This window comes from Seriola dumerili, unplaced genomic scaffold, assembly GCF_002260705.1.
Source record: "Seriola dumerili isolate Sdu_G_001 unplaced genomic scaffold, Sdu_1.0 BDQW01000068.1, whole genome shotgun sequence".
NCBI lineage: Eukaryota > Metazoa > Chordata > Actinopteri > Carangiformes > Carangidae > Seriola > Seriola dumerili.
The window spans coordinates 11,181,154-11,207,055 of NW_019174323.1; the positions used below are offsets into that span (position 1 = coordinate 11,181,154).

The 25,902-nt window shown below is 40.3% G+C and overlaps 3 protein-coding genes across 6 annotated transcripts in view; all 3 read left to right on the forward strand.

Moving 5' to 3' along the window:
* LOC111219957 (elongin-B-like) overlaps window positions 1–5,688 on the forward strand; it is an 8,343-nt gene extending 2,655 nt beyond the window's left edge. The window contains exon 4 of the mRNA XM_022742837.1: window positions 4,671–5,688. Coding sequence (XP_022598558.1) covers window positions 4,671–4,783 — 113 coding nt within the window. The 3' untranslated portion in view covers window positions 4,784–5,688. The remainder of the gene's footprint in view (window positions 1–4,670) is intronic.
* Window positions 5,689–7,532: 1,844 nt separating this feature from the next.
* On the forward strand, window positions 7,533–17,384 carry tgfb1i1 (transforming growth factor beta 1 induced transcript 1). 4 transcript variants are annotated; one of them, XM_022742811.1, is made up of 12 exons: window positions 7,533–7,877; window positions 10,986–11,036; window positions 11,384–11,532; window positions 11,653–11,708; window positions 12,270–12,406; window positions 12,495–12,579; window positions 13,131–13,215; window positions 14,511–14,693; window positions 14,789–14,962; window positions 15,069–15,150; window positions 15,722–15,870; window positions 16,500–17,384. In XM_022742811.1, exons 1-12 carry the CDS (start codon window positions 7,865–7,867, stop codon window positions 16,764–16,766), a joined length of 1,431 nt encoding a protein of 476 aa, XP_022598532.1. In that variant the 5' UTR covers window positions 7,533–7,864; the 3' UTR covers window positions 16,767–17,384. The 4 variants fall into 4 exon arrangements, with proteins under 4 accessions (XP_022598532.1, XP_022598535.1, XP_022598533.1 ...); XM_022742814.1 differs by lacking the exon at window positions 10,986–11,036 and having other exon boundaries at window positions 7,534–7,877; window positions 11,359–11,532; window positions 11,628–11,708; XM_022742812.1 differs by lacking the exon at window positions 10,986–11,036 and having other exon boundaries at window positions 7,536–7,877.
* A 716-nt stretch (window positions 17,385–18,100) lies between these two features.
* Window positions 18,101–23,983, forward strand: patl2 (PAT1 homolog 2). Its single transcript, XM_022742336.1, has 17 exons — window positions 18,101–18,143; window positions 18,341–18,351; window positions 18,543–18,696; window positions 19,563–19,834; window positions 19,930–19,998; window positions 20,794–20,936; window positions 21,424–21,498; window positions 21,596–21,719; window positions 21,885–22,002; window positions 22,156–22,238; window positions 22,349–22,402; window positions 22,489–22,631; window positions 22,802–22,958; window positions 23,279–23,419; window positions 23,511–23,608; window positions 23,698–23,838; window positions 23,950–23,983. The coding sequence occupies exons 1-17, from the start codon at window positions 18,101–18,103 to the stop codon at window positions 23,981–23,983; spliced, it is 1,860 nt and encodes a 619-aa protein (XP_022598057.1).
* Window positions 23,984–25,902: the final 1,919 nt, after the last annotated feature.

The following is a 25,902-nucleotide window of genomic DNA, read 5'->3' on the forward strand; positions in this document are numbered from 1 at the left end:
TTGTGAACTTGTGTCAGAATAAAATATTGGAAAATGCTTTTTACTGGTGTTCACAGGAAACAGCCCCGGCGGGCCAACACCCTTTTTCAAAAAAAAAAAAAAGCTTGTAAATAGAACATTTGGATTTGACCATGTGCATGAAGAAACTTGTTTTAAATATATATCCCTTTGCCATACCTGCACACAGGGCCATGGACTGGATTTTTTTTTTTTTAAATATTAGTCTAAATCAGAGACATTTGGTCATTTACAGAGGCTTAAAAATTCATATTTGCCTCATTCAAGTGATTCTCATTTAATTTCTATTGAATTAAAAATAGTAGATCAAGTGACTTCACCACATAACTGTCCAAAAAATTGTCTGCGCTTTCTCCACCCCATAGCTGGGTTAAAGGATAAATTACTTTTTTTCCAAGTGTATCTTAACACAATGCTCACATTGCCATATATATACACTGCTTGCTGTAACTGCTCCTCCTCTTCCTTCCTAAAGTGATTTCTTGTTAACTCTCGTTGATCTTTTTACACTAATTGAGGAATGTGACGTTATCTCCCCATCATTTCTGAAGTTGCTTTATGGGGGTGGTACCTCTAAACCTGCTCCCAGGTTTAGTCAGTTAGTTGGGATATTTATTGGAACACAAATTCATTTAGGAAAATGCACCATTTCAGAAAATATATACTAAAAATAATAAAGGTGTTTAGATTTTGGCACAGGGAAGGGCCACCAGGTTATGTAACAGATTACACAGTGGGCATTTTAGCTTTGTCATAGCACAAAAAGCTGTACATGTGAACATTAAAAACGACTATAACTGGACTAATAGTGCTACTTATGTGCAGGTATTTAAGGTCCTGTGAATGAGTTATACCCCCATTTAAGTTTTTAAGTTAAAATTTGTAATTTCTAAATATATTCTATTTTGAATGTACTGTTGTAGTCTATACATCTTTTGTACATGACTTGGAAAATAACAGTTATTTAAAAAAAAAAAAAGAAAGAAAGAAAGAAAAAAAGACATTTAATTTGGGTGAGTCAGTTTCATGATCCTGGCACTGCAAATACTGGCTCATCAGCATGGTTTACTGCAGCACTTGATGTAACTGAGCCATGTTAATGAAATGCATTTCACCTTTGCTTTCCTGTTATGACAAGTTAAAAACTGTTACCTGTTTTTAGGACCTCAGTGAAGTTGCCTGCTTTGGCTTGCTGGTAATGTAATCCAGTCTTATTTAACTCCATCAGAGAAGTTAAAGAAAACTGTTGATTTGCTGTGTATATCCATTTGTATATCTCTTTATTTGTCTTTACCTGAGAATAGTTTAAAATAATGGTGCTGTGGAAAAAATTATGGCATCAAAATCCCACTGCTAAACTTTAATTTAATTTTTTAAGGACAGTATCTGTGCGTCCCTACTAGACCTATTTCACTGAAGACATTGTGACATGTCTCAGTAGAAACGCACAGGTGTACATAATGAAATTAACGATGCTTAATTTAATTCAGCTGCTTCAGTTTCAGTGTCCCTGTAGTGTGCGTGCTGGCTCACTGCTCACTTACTGAGACGCTCACCACGTGTGCCTTTCCTACAATGACAAGTCAAAATGTCTGCTGTGACGAACACCAAGTGTAGCTACAGTCTGCCCATCATCCTTAACAGTTAACCCTTAAATTTTAGTTATTTTCTTTAAATGTTGACACAAACCTGTGTTTAAAATAAAAATCAGCCAGCAGCGTAAAAAACAAAACAGGAAAAACTTTTAATTAAGCAAGCTTACAGTTACAGGCTATGTTTATGTGATTAGGGGAAGGTGCCACATTGATGTTGGTGACATGTGATGTATGCATTTTCAAAATTAAAGTTTAATACAAGAAAATGCTCCTCCTCTGTTTACTGTACGTCACAGACAGTTTGTCTCTCTTACCAGAAAATCCCTCTGCTGTCTAAGAGGTACCTGCCTTTGGTCTCAGTGCATGAAACATACAACAAAGAACTGACAAGTTAAAACATACTGAAGAAACAAAATAAACATCGACAAAAATAAAGTAACATATTTATCATAAAGATGTTCTTTCCTGGTATGAAATCAAATCCAAAATGTACAACATAACTGGCAGAACTAGACCAAGGAAACTTATCAGCCGAAGGTTCATCTGTTTCTGTGAAAATAAAGCCATTGTTTTCAGTTTGTTCATGCATTTGCCGATTTGAGACACCGGAGTCCTTATCCATGCATGTTACTTCTAGAGAACTGTGACATACAACTACGCCTTCACCTTTTTCTGAAATATTAATGATAATAATTATAAACTCACACACACATACACACACAATCATACTTTTCAAACCAACTTCCTCACTCAAAAAGTTTGAGCCAGTTGGTGCTTAGGAGCAAGATCAAGAGCAGAACTGCACGTGATGTGGAAATAAGGAGGTTAAAAAATAATAAATTTTGAAGCAAATTGGGTGGATGCTGGGATGATAGCATGAAGGTAACGTGGATAGGCTGGTTACCTACAATGTTCCCATCCATCAACTGAAATTATATTACATATCCTCCACCCGCTACTTCTCCACTGCAGTTCCACACACACCCACTTCCATCCTTCACTCCATTGCTCTCCCTGCTATCACTGCACCGCCTGTTCGTTGGCAGTGCTACCGGAGTCCTGAGGCTTCATCACATCAGGGAGTCTTGGGGGCTGGAGAAGGCCTCAATGTGCAGCTGCTCAAACATCTCATCTGGAGGGCAGAGGAGACAAGGAAACATTAGCTCCGTCTTGACGAGAGAGTTGCACATGTCTAAATCAGTCATATCGCAACACCATTTCTGTGAACATTTACTGTGGCAAGTAGTTCTGGGTGAATATGCATCAACTTTAGTTGTTGCTCAAGTAAACAAAAGTTAAATTAGTCTAGTTAATGCACTCAAATTTGGAGTTGAATATTTAAGCCACAGTTTTGAGTCCAGGGGAATTTTATCACGTTAACTAGTTCAATCTCTTTTCTGACCATGAGGACCGTGCGCCAACCCCAGCGCCACGGTCCGGGCGGGCGTCCGCGCCGGTCCGTCGCTCGAAGGGCTACCTGGTTGATCCTGCCAGTAGCATATGCTTGTCTCAAAGATTAAGCCATGCAAGTCTAAGTACACACGGCCGGTACAGTGAAACTGCGAATGGCTCATTAAATCAGTTATGGTTCCTTTGATCGAGTGTGAATATTTTCAGACTGGCAGCTAAAATTGATTGGAATGGTTTTGGTAAATCCAAAAGGATTTAGTTTTGTTTGGAAGTAAAAAAAAAAAAAAAAAAAAAAGAAAAGAAAGAAAGATGATTTATCTGAATATGAATCATATTCAAACTACATTCAGAGACAGTCTAAAATCTAATATCACACTGACATTTGATTTAAACTGTTCCTTAATCACTCACAATGCACCACACTCAGTGATGTCACTACCAGTGCACCAGTCAGCTGAATGTGACCTTAATACAAACCATGGCAGGATATATTTACTTTCTGTCATGTTTTGTGCATTATGAACTTCTGTACAATGTAAACAATATGACATTGAGCGGAGATATATTTATCATTTAACTGATGGTGACTGAGACACCACAGACTTACAGAACATTTCAAACAGCTATGGCTTTAGGCAACACAACATTTTGCAACAATGATTGAAAGTCATACAAGGAAAAAATCCATTGCAGAAGAGGCAGCAATATCAATTTTTCAAGCTTTCGTAATGCATTTTTTTAAAGATACAGCACAATTCCAATTTCTGTCAAGTGGAAAAACTCTTTCCGCTCAATGTCATATTGTTTACACTTGTACAGAAGTTCATAATGCACAAAACATGACAGGAAAGTAAAAATATATCCTGCCCATGCGTTTGCTATTTAAGTCAACATTCAGCTGGACTGGTGCACTGGTTAGTGACATCCTGAGTGTGGTGCATTGTGAGACTGACTAAGGAACAGTTTAAATCAAATGTCAGTGTGATATTAGATTTTTAGACTGGTCTCTGAATGTAGTTTGAATATGATTCATACTTCAGATAAAAGCTTCTTTCGTTCCTTTTTTTTTTTTTTTTTTTTACTTCCCAAAACAGAACTAAATCCTTTTTGGATTTACCCAAAAAACCATTCCAATCAATTTTAGCGGCCAGTCGGGAAATATTCCACAAATGAGAGCGATCAAAGGAACCATAACTGATTTAATGAGCCATTCGCAGTTTCACTGTACCGGCCGTGTGTACTTAGACTTGCATGGCTTAATCTTTGAGACAAGCATATGCTACTGGCAGGATCAACCAGGTAGCCCCCTTCGAGCGACGGACCGGCGCGGACGCCCGCCCGGACCGTGCGCTGGGGTTGGCGCACGGTCCTCACTGGTCCAGAAAAGAGATTGAACTAGTTAACGTGATAAAATTCCCCTGGACTCAAAACTGTGGCTTAAATATTCAACTCCAAATTTGAGTGCATTAACTAGACTAATTTAACTTTTGTTTACTTGAGCAACAACTGAAGTTGATGCATATTCACCCAGAACTACTTGCCACAGTAAATGTTCACAGAAATGGTGTTGCGATATGACTGATTTAGACATGTGCAACTCTCTCGTCAAGACGGAGCTAATGTTTCCTTGTCTCCTCTGCCCTCCAGATGAGATGTTTGAGCAGCTGCACATTGAGGCCTTCTCCAGCCCCCCAGAACTCCCTGATGTGATGAAGCCTCAGGACTCCGGTAGCACTGCCAACGAACAGGCGGTGCAGTGATAGCAGGGAGAGCAATGGAGTGAAGGATGGAAGTGGGTGTGTGTGGATTAACTGCAGTGGAGAAGTAGCGGGGTGGAGGATATGTAATATAATTTCAGTTGATGGATGGGAACATTGTAGGTAACCAAGCCTATCCACGTTACCTTCATGCTATCATCCCAGCATCCACCCAATTTGCTTCAAAAATTATTATTTTTTAACCTCCTTATTTCCACATCACGTGCAGTTCTGCTCCTTGATCTTGCTCCTAAGCACCAACTGGCTCAAACTTTTTGAGTGAGGAAGTTGGTTTGAAAAGTATGATTGTGTGTGTATGTGTGTGTGAGTTATTATAATTATTATCATTAATATTTCAGAAAAGGTGAAGGCGTAGTTGTATGTCACAGTTCTCTAGAAGTAACATGCATGGATAAGGACTCCGGTGTCTCAAATCGGCAAACTGCATGAACAAACTGAAAACAATGGCTTTATTTTCACAGAAACAGATGAACCTTCGGCTGATAAGTTTCCTTGGTCTAGTTCTGCCAGTTATGTTGTACATTTTGGATTTGATTTCATACCAGGAAAGAACATCTTTATGATAAATATGTTACTTTTATTTGTTGTCGATGTTGTCATTTTGTTTCTTCAGTATGTTTTACTTGTCAGTTCTTTGTTGTATGTTTCATGCACTGAGACCAAAGGCAGGTACCTCTTAGACAGCAGAGGGATTTTCTGGTAAGAGGACAAACTGTCTGTGACGTACAGTAAACACAGGAGGAGCATTTTCTTGTATTAAACTTTAATTTTGAAAATGCATACATCACATGTCACCAACATCAATGTGGCACCTTCCCCTAATCACATAAACATAGCCTGTAACTGTAAGCTTGCTTAATTAAAAGTTTTTCCTGTTTTGTTTTTTACGCTGCTGGCTGATTTTTATTTTAAACACAGGTTTGTGTCAACATTTAAAGAAAATAACTAAAATTTAAGGGTTAACTGTTAAGGATGATGGGCAGACTGTAGCTACCATTGGTGTTCGTCACAGCAGACATTTTGACTTGTCATTGTAGGAAAGGCACACGTGGTGAGCGTCTCAGTAAGTGGTGACAGTGAGCCAGCACGCACACTACAGGGACACTGAAACTGAAGCAGCTGAATTAAATTAAGCCATCGTTAATTTCATTATGTACACCTGTGCGTTTCCTACTGAGACATGTCACAATGTCTTCAGTGAAATAGGTCTAGTAGGGACGCACAGATACTGTCCTTAAAAAATTAAATTAAAGTTTAGCAGTGGGATTTTGATGCCATAATTTTTTCCACAGCACCATTATTTTAAACTATTCTCAGGTAAAGACAAATAAAGAGATATACAAATGGATATACACAGCAAATCAACAGTTTTCTTTAACTTTCTGATGGAGTTAAATAAGACTGGATTACATTACCAGCAAGCCAAAGCAGGCAACTTCACCGAGGTCCTAAAAACCCCAGGTAACAGTTTTTAACTTGTCATAACAGGAAAAGCAAAGGTGAAACGCATTTCATTAACGATGGCTCAGTTACATCAAGTGCTGCAGTAAACCATGCTGATGAGCCAGTATTTGCAGTGCCAGGATCATGAAACTGACTCACCCAAATTAAATGTCTTTTTTTCTTTCTTTCTTTCTTTTTTTTTTTTAAATAACTGTTATTTTCCAAGTCATGTACAAAAGATGTATAGACTACAACAGTACATTCAAAATAGAATATATTTAGAAATTACAAATTTAATAACTTAAAAACTTAAATGGGGGTATAACTCATTCACAGGACCTTAAATACCTGCACATAAGTAGCACTATTAGTCCAGTTATAGTCGTTTTTAATGTTCACATGTACAGCTTTTTGTGCTATGACAAGCTAAAATGCCCACTGTGTAATCTGTTACATAACCTGGTGGCCCTTCCCTGTGCCAAAATCTAACACCTTTATTATTTTAGTATATATTTTTCTGAAATGGTGCATTTTCCTAAATGAATTTGTGTTCCAATAAATATCCCAACTAACTGACTAAACCTGGGAGCAGGTTTAGAGGACTACCCCCCCATAAAGCAACTTCAGAAATGATGGGGGAGATAACGTACATTCCTCAATTAGTGTAAAAAGATCAACGAGAGTTAACAAGAAATCACTTTAGGAAGGAAGAGGAGGAGCAGTTACAGCAAGCAGTGTATATATATGGCAATGTGAGCATTGTGTTAAGATACACTTGGAAAAAAAGTGAATTTATCCTTTAACCCAGCTATGGGGTGGAGAAAGCGCAGACAATTTTTTGGACAGTTATGTGGTGAAGTCACTTGATCTACTATTTTTAATTCAATAGAAAATTGAAAAGAGATCACTTGAATGAGGCAAATATGAATTTTTAAGCCTCTGTAAAATGACCAAATGTCTCTGATTTAGACTAATATTTAAAAAAAAAAAAAAAAATCCAGTCCATGGCCTGTGTGCAGGTATGGCAAAGGGATATATATTTAAAACAAGTTTCTTCATGCTCAAGGTCAAATCCAAATGTTCTATTTTCAAGCTTTTTTTTTTTTTTTTGAAAAGGGTGTTGGCCCGCCGGGGCTGTTTCCTGTGAACACCAGTAAAAAGCATTTTCCAATATTTTATTCTGACACAAGTTCACAAGTGCATCGTCGCAGCAGCAGCTCGCAGCGCCTCGAAATCCTTAAATTTGTCTCCCAAATATGGACTAGGAATGTCCAGGATGACGTCTTGTGTCCGGGGTATGCGGGGTTTGTAACCACATTTATTTAACTACGCCTTCTCCGGTCTGAGGTCCTGGTAGGCATTACACAGGAAGACAGTCGTGTAGGAAAAAGAAACGGGACGCCCTCCTCCGCCTCCTCCTCCTCCTCTTCCTCCTCCTCCTTCTCCTCCTCCTCCTCTCTCGGCGGATAACGGTGTCCCAAGAAGTTATTCAGGACCGACGCAGACAATAGTACCGAGGCTGACTATCTGGCTTTGATACTCGCCCATCACTACTACTTCATGCTGTCCGCGTCCGTGTTGTATCTCACAAAGAGGAAAACGCTCGGCTGAAATCATATCATGGAGGATTTGGGTGAGTATTTGTGCCGTTCGTTCGTTTCAAGCGGTGTAACTACATGTTGAGATATCTTGAGGGGATCTTTGGGAAAGGGGTGGTGTGCCCAAACAGAGGAAGTAAGGTCCCTGTTGATTCTGGCAGTCTTAGTAGAGTACAAGCTTTCCCTTTTCCCAAGGACATGAAAGAGGCTGTAATATAATGGGATTTTTTATTGGCTGCCATTGGGTTATAAGATGTTAAGGCAGAGAAAAGCAGTGGGAATTCCTTATGTATAACTGTCATTCAACTTTTCATTGAAGGTTTTTTTTTTCTGATATGACATCATATGATATCTGTTAAGAGTAATTCTCCTTGATGTAATGTATATTCTTAACTCTTATCTTCTCCACAGTGTGCTCACATCCTGTAAAGATGTTGGATATATCATTTCAAGAAATGTGTTTTACCTTGCCAAGCATACAGGCCACACATGCACACATACTTATACAGGTAACATAAGAACTGGTAATACTCTGCTCTATATCTGCCTGACCGCCATGGAGTGTTTCATGCACGCATGGCCTGCAAATTCAATAAATTCTTTGTAAATTAGATTTAAAGGGATCCACAGCAGCCTCCATCCATTAATATTAACAAATCAGGGATGGAGAGACAGCGTGTCTTCCATTTTGAAGGGTAGGAGACATGAAAGAGAAGTGTGTCCAGCATCAAGGAGTATGACTGGCTCTCTCTTTCTACTGATAAAGATGTGGAGGGAAGAATTTTTTTTTTTTTTCTCTTTCTCAGAACAACATTATGAGAAGCTTTGTGTTTGGGGAATAGCAGTGTTGGAGAGGCCCTGAAATAGCCCAGGGCAACATTGCTATTTCAAAAAGCCACAGAGTTCAATGAAAATAGAAAGGCCTTTTGCTTCAGCTGCCCATTTGCTCGCTCAGGAACTTTTTTTTTTTTTCATGAAGTCCACTTCAGAACTTGGGAATTTATGCTTTTAAAGCAATTCTATAAGGAAAGGCCAGATGTAGCCAAGCACATCTGGATTGGATTGCACACAGTGAGACCGAGTGACTGGGTGAGTGTTAGTGAGGCAGTGGCCATGTTCAGCACGCTCAGTTTATGCTGCTGCCCCGACAATGTTGTAAGTTTATGTATTGGATCTGGCGAGGCTTTCGGTGAGAGAGACCACTTGTTAGAGAGGTCTTTGGCCAAGACAAACAAGTCGGCAGGCAGCTCTAAATATGGTCATAATTCCCATTGAGAGAAGTTCAACTCCTTATATGAGCAGTTCAGTCTGTACAAGTATGTGTGTGTGTGTGTGTGTGTGTGTGTGTGTGTGTGTCTGTGTATGTGTGTATGTGTGTGTAAGAGACAGAGACACACAGCAGGGAGGAGGAGGGCAAGTAGTATATGCACAAGGTTCTCACCACATGCTCGTACCAGAAGTGTGAATCATCTGGGACAGAAGTGACCACTGGGATGAGCTAAGGCTCTGTAAACTGGTTATGTTTATGTTTAACATGTCTACCATAACCGTGATGGCCCCAGATGTTTGAAACACAACTTCACCAGAATGAAAAACTTGTTCAAACATTCATCAAACAACCATGAAAAATCTGAGAAGCTGAGGGTCGGTGCTTATTCTTGTGCCCCAGACCTTATCACTCCAGATCCTGCATCTATTGTCCTGCCGACGTGTGGTTATTCCTTCGTCCTTAACTGGTTTTATGCCTGAACTAGACCAGTGATTCCCAATTAGAGGTACTTGTGCCCCAGAGGGAACTTCAGCAGTTGCTAAGGGGGGGGTCCATTTACTGTCACAATAACTGATAAACCACCAGCTATAATCCAACTGCACAGGACATGCTTCCCAGCAACCTCAGTCAGCTGTAACATCTTAAAAGAACATGAGACGTGACTGACTGTTCCTGAAAACCAGTTGGGAGAGGTGGAAACAGATCGCTAAAACACATGATCAAATCTGATGACAAAAACAGATAAGGAGACAAAAACCTTAACATCAACATCCGAAGTCAGTGTGCCGTGTATGAAAAAAATGATATGGAGTATGATGGATTTTAGCCTCTTAATTAAAACTCTAACAATAGCCACTTTTATCCAGTATAATTAAAAGGATCCTACACCAATTTCCCTCATTAGGATCAGTTTATTAGTCACGAGGAGTGATATTCAGTCTACAAAAACAGTTGTATAATGAACTCACATCATATTGGAGTTATCGTGATTACAAGTGCCGTTCACATCAACGTCCGTGTCGTAATTACGACTAGAAATTTGGATTTTTCTGAAAGCTTCATTCCATCCAAGTGCCCTATTTTGGTCTCTGCTGCACCGATTTTAACTGCTTTTTTTTTTTTTTTTTTCAAACTATCTCTCTTAAATCCCACAACTTTTAAAATTGCTGGATTGCCCCTTTAATGATGTTAAATAACACCCCATTTAAAATGAGGTCAGCTGGACTGCTTTGGACCATGATGGTCGGTTTCAATAATTTATTATTTGAGCTCCCCTGACAGGGGATCTGATTGGGAACTTTATAAAGGAGCGGGAATGTCACCAATATTTAAATTTAACAGCCCCAAAACGAATGGTTAGTGCGGTATCAGCATGTGAAAAGTAAAGTGAGCACTTCCCTGGGAAAAACAGTGAATTTCAGCCAAGACTGCAGCCTCTCCGCTACAGCATCGAGTTTGTAATTACTCATGTTCAGTCCACTTTTCACACACTCTGCTTTGGCCTTTAGTCGCACGTACATGGACTTGTCAGCACTAAATGATGTCATACAGCTGCACAGCCGAACGCTTGAGAGAGTTTAGTTTCTGGACAGCTTCCCCCTCAGTGTGGAGTGAGTGTGTTTGGGGTGGGGGGGGTGGAGTGGAATTAGATATCAGTCGCCAAACACTTCCTCCTTTGCTTCCTTTTCATACTGGCATGTCTCAGATATGAATGCAGAAATGTTTGTGTGCTCTAATAACTCCAGTATGTTGATGGATTATCTTGTGGTCGTGCCAGTTCTGACTGTCCTGTCCTCTGACTGATTAGCGTGTTAGGACGCTCATTGTCCTCAGTGTCATGTACTGGTCACACAGGCTGTCTGTCTCTCCTTAGGAGTGCCTGAGCCACCTAACTACCCTCTCAGTCCTCGTATTGTTGTGTTTGGTACGTAACTGTCTGTGCATGCGTTTGTATGTGTTTCACTCTGCCTGCAAGTTGTCTGTGTTCTGTCTGTCATTGAGTGTGTTGCACTGCATGTTTTATTCATCATGTCTTTAAATGTTATGTCTTTTGACTCAGCTTTAACACCTATAAACAAACTGAAACCCTACCATAAATATACGGATACATTATGCGGTTGTAAACTGTCACTAATTCCCATTACAAACCAACCTGAAGCTAAACTGAATATTAAATGCAACCAAACTTCCATCACATTCAAGCTGTTATGCACTATATCGTTCTTCTCTCTCTTACTCTCACTCAGTTTCTTTTCCCTCTCTCACCTCCAGACGCCCTTCTTGCTGATCTGGAGAACACTGGCTCTCCTCTGGCTCGATGTCCCGTACTGCTCACCTCTGACCCTCCTCAAAATGCTGAATCTGCCACCCAGGACCCCGCCCAGTCCCGGCCACCGCCGCCCGCCTACACCCCACAGCAGGTAGACAGTCGGACAACAGGACCAGTCTTCGGTTATCAAGCCTGAACTTTGCCAACAAATATTTTTTCTGTGAATTCATATTATCATACAGGTAGATTGTGCATCTGTTTTGTCCCTCAGACTGTTTCTGCTGCAATGAAGACCTCCCAGAACTCCAACCCAGACAAATTATACAGGTAACTCCCTCCCTGAGTTTGTTTAACGTATTTTACACAGTGTAATCAAGCCCACTGTTCTTCTTAAATTAGTTCTATAATGTCTCACTAAATCATCAGAATAAAATATGATCTGAATGGAATACATTTCTTAGCCTGGTCCAGACCTCTGAATTGCTTCCTGCAACTTAGATTTGTTCAGAATTTATGAATTAAAAGTTATAGAAATGATTAAAGTGAAACAAAATTGAGAATTCAGTCTGATTATCGTTTCTGTGAATGTAAGTCGAGATTCACATTTTACATCACAGAGAAAATGAGAAAAATATCTGCCCAAAGACTGTCAGGAATCTCAAAAGAAATGATAAATTACTTGTTTTTCCTCTGCCTTCGTCATCTTGTCCACTTTGTTAATGACCAAGTTTGGATCTTAAAAAACTATTATGCACAAATGAGAGTCCTCCGCTGCCCCGTGACTCCTTAATGAATGGACAAAGTTCAAAGAGTCACCTATGATTCATGGCAAAGTGACCACATTAGTGACAGGTTGGTTTATAATCTTTATAATCTTTTTTTTTACAGCACAGTGTGTAAACCGCGCTCTCCCCGCACAGCAGATCCTCCTCCAGCCTTTTCCTCCACCTCGCTGTTGGGAGGAGGTCTGAGTGAACTGGACCATCTGTTACAGGAGCTCAACGCCACCCAGTTCAACATCACAGGTTAGTGAGTACGTGCATGCGTGGTTTTTCGTGTCCTTGTGTTTAACTCGAAGTGAATATTTTTGTATGACCATGTTTTTGTCATCAGATGAGATCCTGGCCCAGTTCCCTTCTTCTAAGAAAGATGAGAGGGACAAGATTAAGGATAAGGCCACAACTTCCTCCTCCTCGAGGTACCAAATCTAAGAACCTACAGAGTTCACTGCAGTTATAATGAACGTTCTGCTCTGCAAACTCTCTACAGAAGAGTCTCCACAAGCAGGAGAGCTGCACAAGTTAAATGAATTCATTAGAAAGTTGAAATGAATCAGATTCTTGAAAAGTCATCATAAAGAAAAACAAGTGTAAAGGAACACACACACACACACACACACACACACACACACACACACAAAATAAGTAAATAAAGTGCGAATTATAGTGTTTGCACAATTTAATTTGTAGCTCGGCCATTCAGGGCAAAAAACAGGCTTTCTTGAGTGTGTGTGTGTGTGTGTGCACATCTTAATCAACTAAATGTAATATTATGCAACATGCAGTATGACAAAATGCAGCAAGATAGATAACTTATGTGTAATTAAAAGTCATCAATATACATTCTATTAGCAATAGCAGAATTTATGTACTGGGTTTTATTTTGGGCTTTATTCTAGGTGATCTAGGTCTAGATGAAATTGTGTATTTTGCAGGTTTGTTAAAACAAGGATTGTCTTTTGTGTTGTAGCTCTGCAAAGCCTTCAGCAACATCAGCCACACTGGAACTGGACAAACTGATGGCCTCTCTGTCTGACTTCAGAGTCCAGAGCACAGTAAGAGTCCACGCGACAGTTTAACCTGTCAGCTTCCTCACTGTAAATCCACAGTGTCACTGTAAGAGCGTGCTGTTTTTTTTCTGCCCAGCTGTCCCAAGTTTTAACACAGCTCACACTGAGTCACTGCGGATTCATGAAGACGTTCACTTGACTTCATGATGACTACACTGTTACTGTGTGGCCTGGCCGCAGCACATGCCTCCTGGTATAAATCAGTCACCAGATATGGTCTGAGGATGGAAATTAGTCTTGGTGGAGATATTTTCCAGCTTCAAAAATAGCTTTAGATAGTTGAAAGTCAGAGTTATAGATTTGCATTTGGTGTGGGAAATAATCTGGTTATTCTGCGTTTCAATGAGTCAGCAAAGGAGGTGGTTGAGTCATTATAAGGTTGCTTAATTCCAGTGTGCACTTTAGCTGTGGGTTATAAACAAGGCTGAGCACAGGGTTATGGGAACAGAGGAAAACACATCATTGGATACTGTCGTCATTAACTTGTGATGTTCAGTATTTACTGAAGTGTTGATATTTACCCACTTTCATTAAAACTGTTTGATTTTATTTAAGCAAGTGATTTCCTACATTTCCCAAAATTACCCCAGAAAGCCAGCAGAAAGCAGCAGTGTGGGCTCATAGCCAGGGTTTGTTTACAATCAAGTCCACAAGACGTCCCCCACAAAATGAACAAAAAGACTGTGTTGAGGCTGTGGAGTATATTAAAGCTACTCCTGGTGGACAAATTCTGTGATTCTGCAAAATATTGAGTTTAATAAGAAAAAAAATTTACAATTTTCTCCCATCAAACTCTATGCTAACTTATCTATGATCAAATATTTACTGTTTTTGACCAGTTATCCATCAGGATTAAAACACTGCCAGACAACAAAAGCCCAGAAATACACAATATATCCCACTATTGTGAATCAGTGTGTCTGACCTGGCAGATAGCAGGTAGCAGAGACATGCAGGAAACATGGGGAGACAGAAGGGGATGGTGATGTGTGCTGATGTGTCTTAAGCACTATGTTACTTGGACACCCTCTTTCTTTGAATCCCCCCCACCACACACACACACACACACACACACACACACACACACAAAAACAACATATTTGGTTGCTTTAGCCTCTGCCCACAGAGTACCTCAGCCTCATATCTGGATGTGAAAAAAACAGTTGCTGTCTTTCATGCCACTTAATTTCAGACCAACTGTAGAGCAACGATTAACTCTTGGAGAATTAAAATCCCAAAGACAGATGTGCCATGCGTCATTTTCCTTTCTCTTCCCACAGCCAGCTGCGCCCGTCACTCCAGTGGTGACGGCAGCGCAGCAGCCCGCCGCCCCCCCACAAGCCTCATCTGGCGGCTCATTGGACAGCATGCTGGGGCTGCTTCAATCAGACCTGAGCCGACAAGGAGTTCAAACATCCTCCAAGGGAAACTGTTCAGCCTGCCAGAAACCAGTAGTGGGACAGGTGCGTTATCAGAATTTATCTACATATTGATGCACATGCAAGTATATAAAGCTTTTTTTTTTTTTTTGACTCAAATTCACTGTTTCCTCACGCAGGTGGTGACGGCTCTGGGGAAGGTGTGGCACCCGGAGCATTTTGTGTGCACTGAGTGTGAGACAGAGTTGGGCAGTCGCAACTTCTTTGAGAAGGACGGGCGACCATACTGCGAGTCGGACTACTTCACCCTCTTCTCCCCTCACTGTGCGCACTGCAACAAGCCCATACTAAATGTGAGACACTTGGATGTGCACGTGTCTCATTTTGAGTTTATTTTGACAAGAGCAGCTTGAATCAATATCTCAACCCATGTAACTTTTTATTCCTCTCTTTGTTTAGAAAATGGTCACCGCTCTGGACAAGAACTGGCACCCAGAGTGCTTCTGCTGTGTTAAGTGCAGCCGGGCGTTTGGAGAGGAAGGTAATGGGCGGCATGTACTGCATCCTGTCTGGGTTCGACACTCAACAGTTAACAGTGAACCGCAGCAAGGTCACACTCACATAGAACTGAACCTTTCTGTCAAACATACACAAATAATCAATCAGTAATTCATTTAATCATTGTTTTAAAATGACTTGATGTTCATTAAATGGTTTATTTTGTACATGAATTCTTCATTTCAAGATTATGATTTATTCAATCTGTTCATATAGAATTCAACATCAGTAATTTTTCTCTTTTAATTTGTATGTTACAAAGGAGAGTTTACCATCCCTTTTCCAAGAAACACTGAATCATTGTACTTTCTTGGCATGAAAATGACCAAATTTAAAACATTACAGACTGTGAGACGGAAGAAAAAGAAATACTGTCAGCCATTTAAAGTTCAAATCAGGAAACCCTACAACCATTACAAGCAGACTGAAGTTTAATGTACCACAAAGCAGAATTACATGGAAAGGGTTCAGACAATGTTTGGCATTATCCGGATAATTCGACATTTATCAATGGAGGACTAGAACTGTGTACAACTGTGACCGTGTCTTTGCAGGTTTCCATGACCGTGAGGGCCAGCAGTACTGCCAGCAGTGCTTCTTGACTCTGTTTGCTTCCCGCTGTCAAGGCTGCAGCCAGCCCATTCTGGAAAACTACATCTCAGCTCTCAACTCTCTCTGGCACCCACAGTGCTTCGTATGTAGGGTGAGTGTTTCTCTGCGGGCATGAAGGACATGTCCATAAATAATGGCTGTTGCAGTTGCCAAACATTTGCTTGGCGTGTGGCGCTGTTAGCACACTGGTAAAATGACCAAGCGTTTGACTCCCAGTGTGTTATGGTTGCAGTTATTATAGGTTTATGCTGAGAAAAAGTCAGGCTCATGTGATATGCAGATGAGCAGGGCTGCAGATGCTATGGAGGGCACCGAGGTGAGAGTTTACAGACAGACAGAGTTTAAAGACAGATTCAGATTTATTTAAATTAAATTTGAATGTTTTATGAAAATATTAATAATGATATATGAATGATGATATCTGTTTAATATGCACTCTTGATTAAGGCACTTGAGCCACAGCTGCTACAGTGAAGCAGCTTAGCGACCAGCGGATCACTCAGCGGTTGTGATTTGTGCATGTGTGTAACTGTGTGTGTGAGCAGGGCGTTCCTGAAAAAAGGCACCGCGTATAAAAAAAAGTTTAAAAAAAAAAAACAAACTAAAAATAAGTTTGAATTATGTCATGAGAAATGACATCTTTCTAATTACAGTTCCATGAGTCAGGACTCTCTGCTGTGACTGAATCATGCTGCTTTTCTCTTTCCCTCTCGTCTCCAGGAGTGCTACAGCCCCTTTGTTAACGGCAGCTTCTTCGAACATGAGGGCAAGCCGCTGTGCGAGGCCCACTACCACCAGTCCCGTGGCAGCGTGTGTCAGGCCTGCCAACAGCCGATCCTGGGCCGCTGCGTCACCGCCATGGGGGCCAAATTCCACCCCCACCACCTCGTGTGTCACTTCTGCCTGAAGCCCCTGAGCAAAGGCTGCTTCAAGGAGCAGGAGAACAAGCCCTACTGCCACCCCTGCTTCATCAAACTCTTTGGTTGAGGATTCAGCTGGACTTTGCCCCCCGTCCTCTGGGTCAGAGAAGCTGTATGACTCTGAGTTCTCAATTAGTGTTTTTTACTGTGGGAATGAGGGTGGAGCTGGTCTCTTTCTTGGTTTTAAGAATATTTGAGTCAATAGAGGGATGGGGAAAAAAGAGAATCATCCAACCCTACTCATTTCTGTTTATCTGAAAAGAAAAAAAAAAGTGGACTGAATTTAGACTGGCAGTATGAAATATAAATATAGTATTGGTTAGACAGACACAAAATGATGCCAAATGATTTTGTCATGTATGTAAATCTTTTGCATACTGTATTGATTCAAATTGAATATTGAAAATTGAATTCTTTTGCCAAAGGTAGAAAAAAACAGTATAATGAGAGCAAATTTATTGTTTCAGTGAAGGACTTGTACTGTTGTGCAAGAAAATCCCCTTTAATATATTTGCTTTATATTGCAAAGGTATAAGTGTCACTGCAATTGCTTTTATACATTGTATGCTGACTGCTATATATGTTTTTGTGTAACAAACTAAGCTACCGTATGTTTAAAGTCAGATATTTTGCATTATTCTTTTTCTATTGCTCTATGCAAGTTGCCAAAAAAAAAAAAACAATTCCAAAGAATAAAATAAAGGAGAACACAACTGGTTTTGCTGTTTTGTGGGTGAGTGAGCCAAAGAATCAGGAGCATAAGCATCTGAACAAAGTTTAGTAAGAACATAGAACAAAGATATCAGACTCAGCAGATGTATATCAGCTTAAAGAAAGAAAATAAGTTTTGAGAAAAAAACTGAAATTACATGTATCTAAATAGATGAAAATTGGGAGGGGTGGAGATTGTAGTTTATTCATGATATTGAATTCATAACAACGCCAGTAGTTTCATAAATAAATAAATAAATAGTTTTTGGAAATTAGGTTTCTGAAAAGTTCAGAAAAAAAGATGTTTGTAAGATTTTAAGGTGCATTTCTTTTGCCTTTGGTCAAATTGGCAATATAAGAGAATCAGTCCTACATACAATATTTATTTCTTTATCCGCTTATGCATTAAAAAGTAGTTTTTCTGTGCAGAACAAATCAATTACTCCATGTATGTAGTGTGAAGTCGTGGTTGGAAGTGAATGTGAACTGAACGTGCAGTTTGTCCACTAGGTGTCAGTATTCGCTCAGTGTTTCCCAGAGGAACGGAGTCCGACCGTTTTAAAAATCAAAGGCTGAGTCCTTAGACTGTCCGTGTTTTCAAAGAACACAAAGTGAACATTTAACAAACTCATTCAACGAGTAAAAAACACAATGAAATATTCATAAACTGCAGCATACAATAGAGGCGAGATGACCGCCACGTGCAGCGTGTTGACGTGTGCACGCCTCACAGGTGAGTTCATTTAAAAGTTAATGAGCCTCCCTCGCTGTCTGGCAAGAGAAAGCAGGTAACCTTGCGAAGAAAGTCACCGTCACCCGTCGGCTTCAAGTGTAAAACAAATATATATACACAATGAGTGATTCACGACAGCAACAAGTAAGTCACTATCAATTGTCTGCTTTTTAATGCGTGATTAATGTTGTGTTCAGCAAGCGCCAGTGTCTGGTCAGGGCCTAAACAGCGTGCTAGCAAACGAGATTCATTGCATGCTGAGAATAAGCATTTGGTTTGATGCTAAAAACGTTCAATTTCGTAGGAAAGAGAGGGAATATGGTGCTCAGTGTGGCTTAGCTTCTTTATAGTCATTTTATTATTATTATTTTTACCTCCAAGCTTTCTCCATCCACCCAGGAGACTGAAAAAGTGTCTGAGCCTCAGTGGCCTGAGAATGGAGGTGAGTGGAGTGATGGAGAGGATGGGACCAACATGGACTGTGGGCTCCTGCAGGCCATGGCTGAGGAGGATGAGGAGATAAATATCTTCAATGAAGAGACGTTTGGAATGGGTGTGTTAATGTTATTTTTTGTCACATTTCCCTCAGTATTTAAAACAGATATAACCCTTTTGTTTTCAGATGGGACAACATGTCTGTCAAACTTTGTTCCTTTTTTACAATGTAAAAAGGAAAACAAGGGGGGAATGAAAATTCAAAGGAATAGTTAAATATTTTGAGAAATGCACTCATGCACCTTCTTGCCCAAAGTCAGATGAGATGATTGTTGTCTTTCACTCTCTCTCATCTGTACAGTAAATATGAGTAAGTGTAAAATGCCAATAATCTGTTCTACAGCATCATGTGCTGGACTGTTTGTTTGCCAGGACTAGTTGCCAAACAACTGCTCTTAATCTTGTTTCCTTTGGACAGGCTAGCATTTCCCCCCTGTTGCCAGTCTTTATGCTAAGATAAGCTGACAAGCTGGGAACTGTTTATTATACAGACAGAGTGGTGTCAGTCTTCTTATCTAACTCTTTGCAAAAAAAAAAGGAAAATAAGTACATTTCTCAATGTCAAACTGTTCTTTCAAGTCAACAAACTTTAATAAAATTGAGACGGAAAGTCTAAAATCCATTTTCTGAAATTTTGGCATTGAGTTCATTCAAAGTTTATTTTTACTTTAGTTAATTTAAAATAAAGGTCCTGTAACACAGTTTATTCGTAATGAAAAATCTGTTGATGCTAAGATAGGGCACATCATCAGTGATGTATCCTGAGGGTTTTTCGGGTCTTTCGAACATCAGACTCCCTCAGTCAGGTGACCCAGCCAAGGGTAATCACCACCCGAGCTGCACAAGCTGAATGAATGAAGTTCAAGTTCAACTTTGTCATTTGGTGTTTTTTCAGTGTAAAAAAGTTTAATCATGTGCCTGTAGATCTTGATGCACATGGGACCACAGAGCATCCCAGCGGCAGTCTTCAGTTTGGAGAGCCACCAGCTCCTCCGCCAACACCTCCACCACCAGACCCCAAACCTCTGTCTCCCCACAGCTCCCCCTCCCCTCCCAGACAGAGGCAACAGTATCTGCCCCGGGCTCCCCCTGGGCAGCGTAGCAGAGGTAGAGGACACAGGGGAGGTCTGGGCAGGGGGCAAATGTTTGAAGACCCAGCTGTGATGAGGATAGTGGAGGGGCGTCCAAGCCTCAAGGTGATGCAGGTTGATGTATTTATTGTCTGAAAAGTGCAGTTAGACAGCTCACCTCACAGCAGCTTGTCTTCATTTTGGTCTCTTTTACTTTTAAGAGTCTTGACAGTGCCATAGTGGACTGTGGGAACGCCATGTTCCATAAAACCTTTGAAGATGATGTAAGTGCCAACTTTTAAAGACATTTTAGTTTTTGCTTGAGCTTGTAATGTTTCACTGTTTACTTTTTTTTTCCTCAGTGGATGGCACCCTCTTACAGAAAAACCAGACGGATCTCAGGATCACTACTTCAGGTTAAGATAAGATCACTAAAGACCATGATATAATCTATATGGCAGTGTTTTACTTAAAACAAATAGTTGTCTTATTTTATTCTGTTTCTTAGGACAGTGCTATAGTTTGTGTGATTGATGGTCACAGAGGCAGAGGTCAGCACCTGACCTCCAACTTCCTGGATTTGCCATATCCTGTCTCTTCCTTCAGGAGCAGGAGAGGGGAACTCAGAGGACCCTACTACAGGAGACAGTTTGGCCAAAGAGGCCACTCTCAGGTGGATAATCATTCATTTCAAAGGAATAGTTTGACAATACTCAAATCCACCTTCCAGAATCCCTAAAGTGTGTGTAGCAGTGTAGTGTAGCAACCTCGAGTTTCATCATCACTCTCGGCAAGAGAAAGTCAATAAGCAGATTTTCTAAAATGGGGAAATATTCTTTAAAACAAACACTCAAAGTTGTTGCGTTTCAACTTCCTCACTTAATCTTAGTGTCTGGATTGCTTTTGTCTTGCAGATGCAAGCACCAATAACACCAGGATCACCCATCTTCTCACGTCAACCTTTGACCCCGCGGCAGCATTACAATCAGGTTTATTCCAAATTAAATTAGACCTACTCTGATACATTAATGCAAATACCAAATTTATATTTGTCCTGACTCATGATGTTATTTGTGCTGAATCAGACGGGGAGATTCATGTTTCCTTCAACCCACCGCTGCCCCTCCACTCCTCTGAATCCTAAAATGATGCAGCTGCGCTTTGGTGCCAACTCACCAAGACCGTCCCCCTTTGACAGCCCCTCGTCTAATCCAGTGCAGCATTTCAGGTGTGTGAGCTTGTGTATCTCACAGGACTGTTTGATTTGTCAGCAAAGTATCAAGTTTGTTTATGACTTGGCAGTCTTGTACATCGCTCATGAGTATATAAAACTCTTTCCATTGACTTGACTTTCGGAAATGTGTACAGCAACTGTCCTTTTGTTGATTCAGTTGTTTTTCTACAGGCTTCGTAGCATATTCTACAACATTTATTTGACAGGTTCTGCAGTAAGTCAGCGCATTCAGTAGGTTGTTTCATAGTCATTAGGTTCTTTAAATGTGGAACAATATAACTATGCCAAGCAAGTACTGCTGTACTTTAACTCAAGTAAAATTTGATTGAACAACTTTCACTTGTAATGGAGTAATATTTTATCAGGAGTATCAATACTTTGTCTAAAGTAATAGAGCTGTGTACTTTGTCAACTGACAAACTACTGTTTGACATACATTTTTTTAATGTAAAGCAGAAAACTGAGTCTGTCTGATCAACAGGTACCCCGGTCCTGTCACCCAGCTCCACCCTCAACATAAACGTTTACTTAGTCAAAAACAGCGCATATTCCAAAGGTTGGTTCTATGTCAAGTAAAGATTTTGAACTTGTCATATTCACTATGTTGAGAAAAAGGAATGGGCTTATTTACAAAAGACATGATCCGTTTGTAGAAAATCAGAGGGTTGGGATCCTTACCGTAACCTCATGACGGGCAAAGAGAAGGAGTGGATCACCAGGCTGCAGATGATTCAGCTGCAGAGTGAGAATCCTTACCTTGAGGACTACTATTACCAGGTAGGACGTCTTTACTCTAGTGTCATTATTCATTGTTGCTTTTGAGCAAAAAAAAAACCTACCTTTGCTTCTTTTTGGTACTTCCTGTATCATGTAAGCAAACTGTCACATGCATAAGCAAAGAAAATGAATTTTCATGGTTCATCTATTTAAACCTTGTCGTAGGAGTACTATCGACGAATAGAAGCCAAGATGGCCGAGGAAGAGCTTGGCATCAGGAGCAAGAGGGAGCCACCCAAGCTCACCACACCTTACATCACAAAGACTGACTCCTACACACCAGGTTCTTCTCCCATTACCTTTATTGCCTCACCTTTTTGCCATTTGATGTGTCCTCTCAGGTATATACAGGCTGCCCCAGCTTGTGGTGAAGGTTGTTAGGGCTCTATGCAGATACAATTGTATGTCTACAATTATAAGTCTTTTGCTCTTCCAGTGGTGCACATTGAAGGCTCTTTGGGTCAAGTTGCTGTGTCCACATGTTACTCTCCTCGTCGTGCCATCAGTGCAGTTCACGCAGTCCAAGCTCAGTGTCCGCTTGAGGTGACTTGTGTGTTTGAGACAAATTCTGGCATCTTGTGTATTAATCTGCCAACTCAGATGCTAACACCGTTACCTCCAAATTACAGGAACAAAAAGACACCAGACAACAGCGGTTAGAGGTCCTCAGCAAAATAGAAAAGGTACCTGCTGGTTACTTGTTTTGAAAGTAACTGCTGGTTACCAGTTTTTTTTACTGGCAGTCAGTCACACCTGTTGTGCTCTGCAGCTGTTCATGGCTCTGTTGGAGGTCGAGGAAACAGAAAGGATGAAAACCACAGTCTTGTCTGAGGCAGAAGAAAGAAGGCTGATGGAGAAGACCCAGAGGAAGGTGGAGCACATCTACTCCCAGCTGCAACACCACGACCCTCTGTGAGTCATATACACCCAGCCCCTTGAAAGAAGTGATGCATATTGTATAAACATTGCGTGTAGATAAGTAAATTTCGGCTTATTCTTGTTTGTGCTTCCCTATTGAAGTTGCACCAAATAGATAAGATTTTGATGGGCACTGAATTTCAGCAAATAACTTTTTGATGTAGAGATTCAGGAGGGGAGTTTCTTCCTTTCCTGCTGGTCTCAAAAGGCAAAAGGCTTTTCGCCCGTCTAATCCCGTTCCTGAAACATGATTCTGCAATGAAAATCTTGCGTATTGTGGCCTCTAACCTTCCTACACTGATGAGCCGAGATGCAGAAGAGGTAGGAGAGTGTTTTTGTGTGAAGTTTAAATGTAATTTTTCTTTATATGATGTACTCAACAAAAACCATAAGCTGAAAATTCTATTTCTGTTCATCTGTTATTTTACTGATTATCCGTTTGTTCTATAAAAAGTCAGAAAATGGTCAAAAGTGTAAATTATAATTTTCCAGAGACAAAGGAATTTCATATTGCTCATTTTGTCTGACCAACAGTCCCAAAACCAAAACTTTTCAGTTGCATACCAGGAACTGTAGCAAATTCTGAGTGTCTGGAGGTTTGGCAGTTTTGCTTGAAACGGTTATCATCACATCCGCTTTAGGCGCTTCCAGTGCTCTACCCACCTCTTCGAAATGTGATTGGTGGCCTGGCGTTCAGTCAGCTGATTAGGGTCCTCAAAGATCTGACGTCATCCGAGTCTCTATCAACATACGAGTGCCTTACACTGGCATGTCAGAACAAGGTGTGTGCTTTCTGTTGCTGTTTGAATTTTGTTTAGTCTCATTTTATTTTAAAGTTTCTGAAGTTTTCTCACTTGCTCCTTTTCCTTTCAGTTTGGACTGTCCTTACTGTATGCTCTCCTGTCCCATGGAGAGAAGCTGCTGTCTTCAGGTGTTCCTCTCGAGCCCAGCATCGGTGACTTTGAGACCTGGTGCGGCTTTTTAGTCGACTGTTCCATGAAGGGAGATGATTTCAATATTCTTATGGGATTCTGACATTCTTCTTCCTGTTGTCCTGTAGGACTGACACAATATTCCAGGTGGCGGGACAGCTGTCCCAGTGTTCACTGGTGGAGCCGCTCCTTCTGCCTTCAAACCTGCTCACTCTCTTCTGCCGTTACCTGGACAAGCGAACTGTGCATCAGCTGAAAAGCAACATGGAGTAAGTTGGGTTTTCTTGTTTTGTTTTTTTGTTTTGTTTGGTTTTTTTAGGCTTTGATTCAATACGAAGATATTTGTTGGACCCTGGCCTGATTCAAATATCTTTATTTAGGTCTGCGACTGGATTCTTGGCTCTTCCATCTTAAGGTGGGAAGAAGCTAAAGAGATGTTCAGCTATATGACCAGGTTGAGCACTAGAATAAAAGGAGCAGAAGTGCAGCCCTGACAAAAACCCCTCAGTGTTCATTATAACAGAAGCTATGTAATATTCTCTGAACTGTGTTCAAAATGCTTTGATTCTTATTCCCCTCCCTCCCTCCCCCATCCCTTCACATTTTTGCACTTTCAAACTGTTTCCCTTTATTTCCTTTATCTGATATTTTTACTTTCCTCCCTTTGGTCTCCAGTAGGTTACATCAAGTTACTCAGAAGTTAAAACAGTTTGTTTTTCTTTTCCATGTGTTGATCATTTCATGAGATTGCCATGTTATGTAGCCGGTAAGATTACATGAACTAGCAGATGGAGCTGATTTACTTACCTGGCCTCTCTCTAACCATTCTACATTTATTTATTTCTAAAAGTATTATTTAAAAGCCATTTACATTTAGGACAGGGAATCGGAGATAAAGTGTGCTGCATCAGTTCAACCTATAAATATTTCACTTAAACTGAACAAAAACAAGAGCACATTCTGAAGAAATGCTGTACAATGTAGTTTACCAGGATTATTGGATCAGTTATTTCAGAGTAACTACACCCAAAAACAGTAAACAAATACTTCTTGTATTTATTACTAATCTCAGATAGAATAAAATTGTACTAATTTTATCATAGGTTAAGTAGTAAATCATTTGCTCAACACCCAACTTGTTTTTGGTTTTAGCATTCAGTGATAGTAAACAACATTGGCTTATTGTGGAAGTCTCAAGTTTCCAAAAGGTACCATCTGAAAGCCAGTTACATTTCAGATAAATCAAATGTGATGACCAGGTTGAGGATTGTATACTTATTTATGATTGTGCAGCTGAACCTATATGTTCATTATAATAACCATTTAAGGAAGTTGACATGGCATGGGCCATCAACAAACCATGCAATTTGGGTTTTTTGTAAAAGAAAAAAAAGCATGCATTGTGTATACATGTGTAGCGATACTAAATATGATGTATTTGTAATTTTCCATGTTTGATGGTTCAGTTGTAAAGAGATTTTTATTTATTGTATTCATTTGGAAACAGGAATAATTTAAATTGCACCCTTGTAGAGCACTTGCAATATAAATAAAAAAAATCTTTAAATGCATCATCAGGTTGCTCTGGTTCTCAGAAAATTCATTCCAGCACAAAGCCTTGAAGGACTTTGACTGTCCAAGCAAAAGGAGCACATGATGGAGCAAAGCCATGGGCATCAGACTTTACTGTAGAATCTGCTTTGTGTGGTGCAGCGGGTCTTATTAAAAGACTTAACAAAGTTACAGTGGCAGCATCCATGCAAACCGTAATGAGTCTGGCTATTGTCCTATAAGGTTACTCTTGACTCTGGCTCACATCAAATCTATAACAAATCTGTGCTCCAGATATTGTGGGTTTTTGCGGGAGGGAGTTGAGTTTTAAACAGACTACTTGGCCTGTTCTGTGCTGAAACGCCAGTGTGTGACATTCCTAAAGGCAGAAACTGGCAGCAGCAGCAAAACAAGATGTGACTCTGCACAGTATAAGGAGGGAGTAAGTCCTCAAGGTAGCAGAATGCAAATATTAATTCATCTAATGCTTTGCAGAGCAGAACAGGGCAAATTAAAGACAGATATGGGATTCACGAGGCCAGTTATGCAAATAACTGTACACTAATGAGAAACTAGAACAGGAGAGAGCTGCAGAAAAAGAGGAAAATTAAAAAGTAACGGTGATATGAAGCAGGTAGGAGAAAAGCAAAACGATGGGTGACATGTTCAGATGCACAATTCAGTGATTTAATGTGCTCCTATATGAGGCCCTAACTCTTGACTGCTGTAATGTAATGTCTTTCCAATTTTAATGTGTTTTGGTTTGTCACTCACCAGACTTT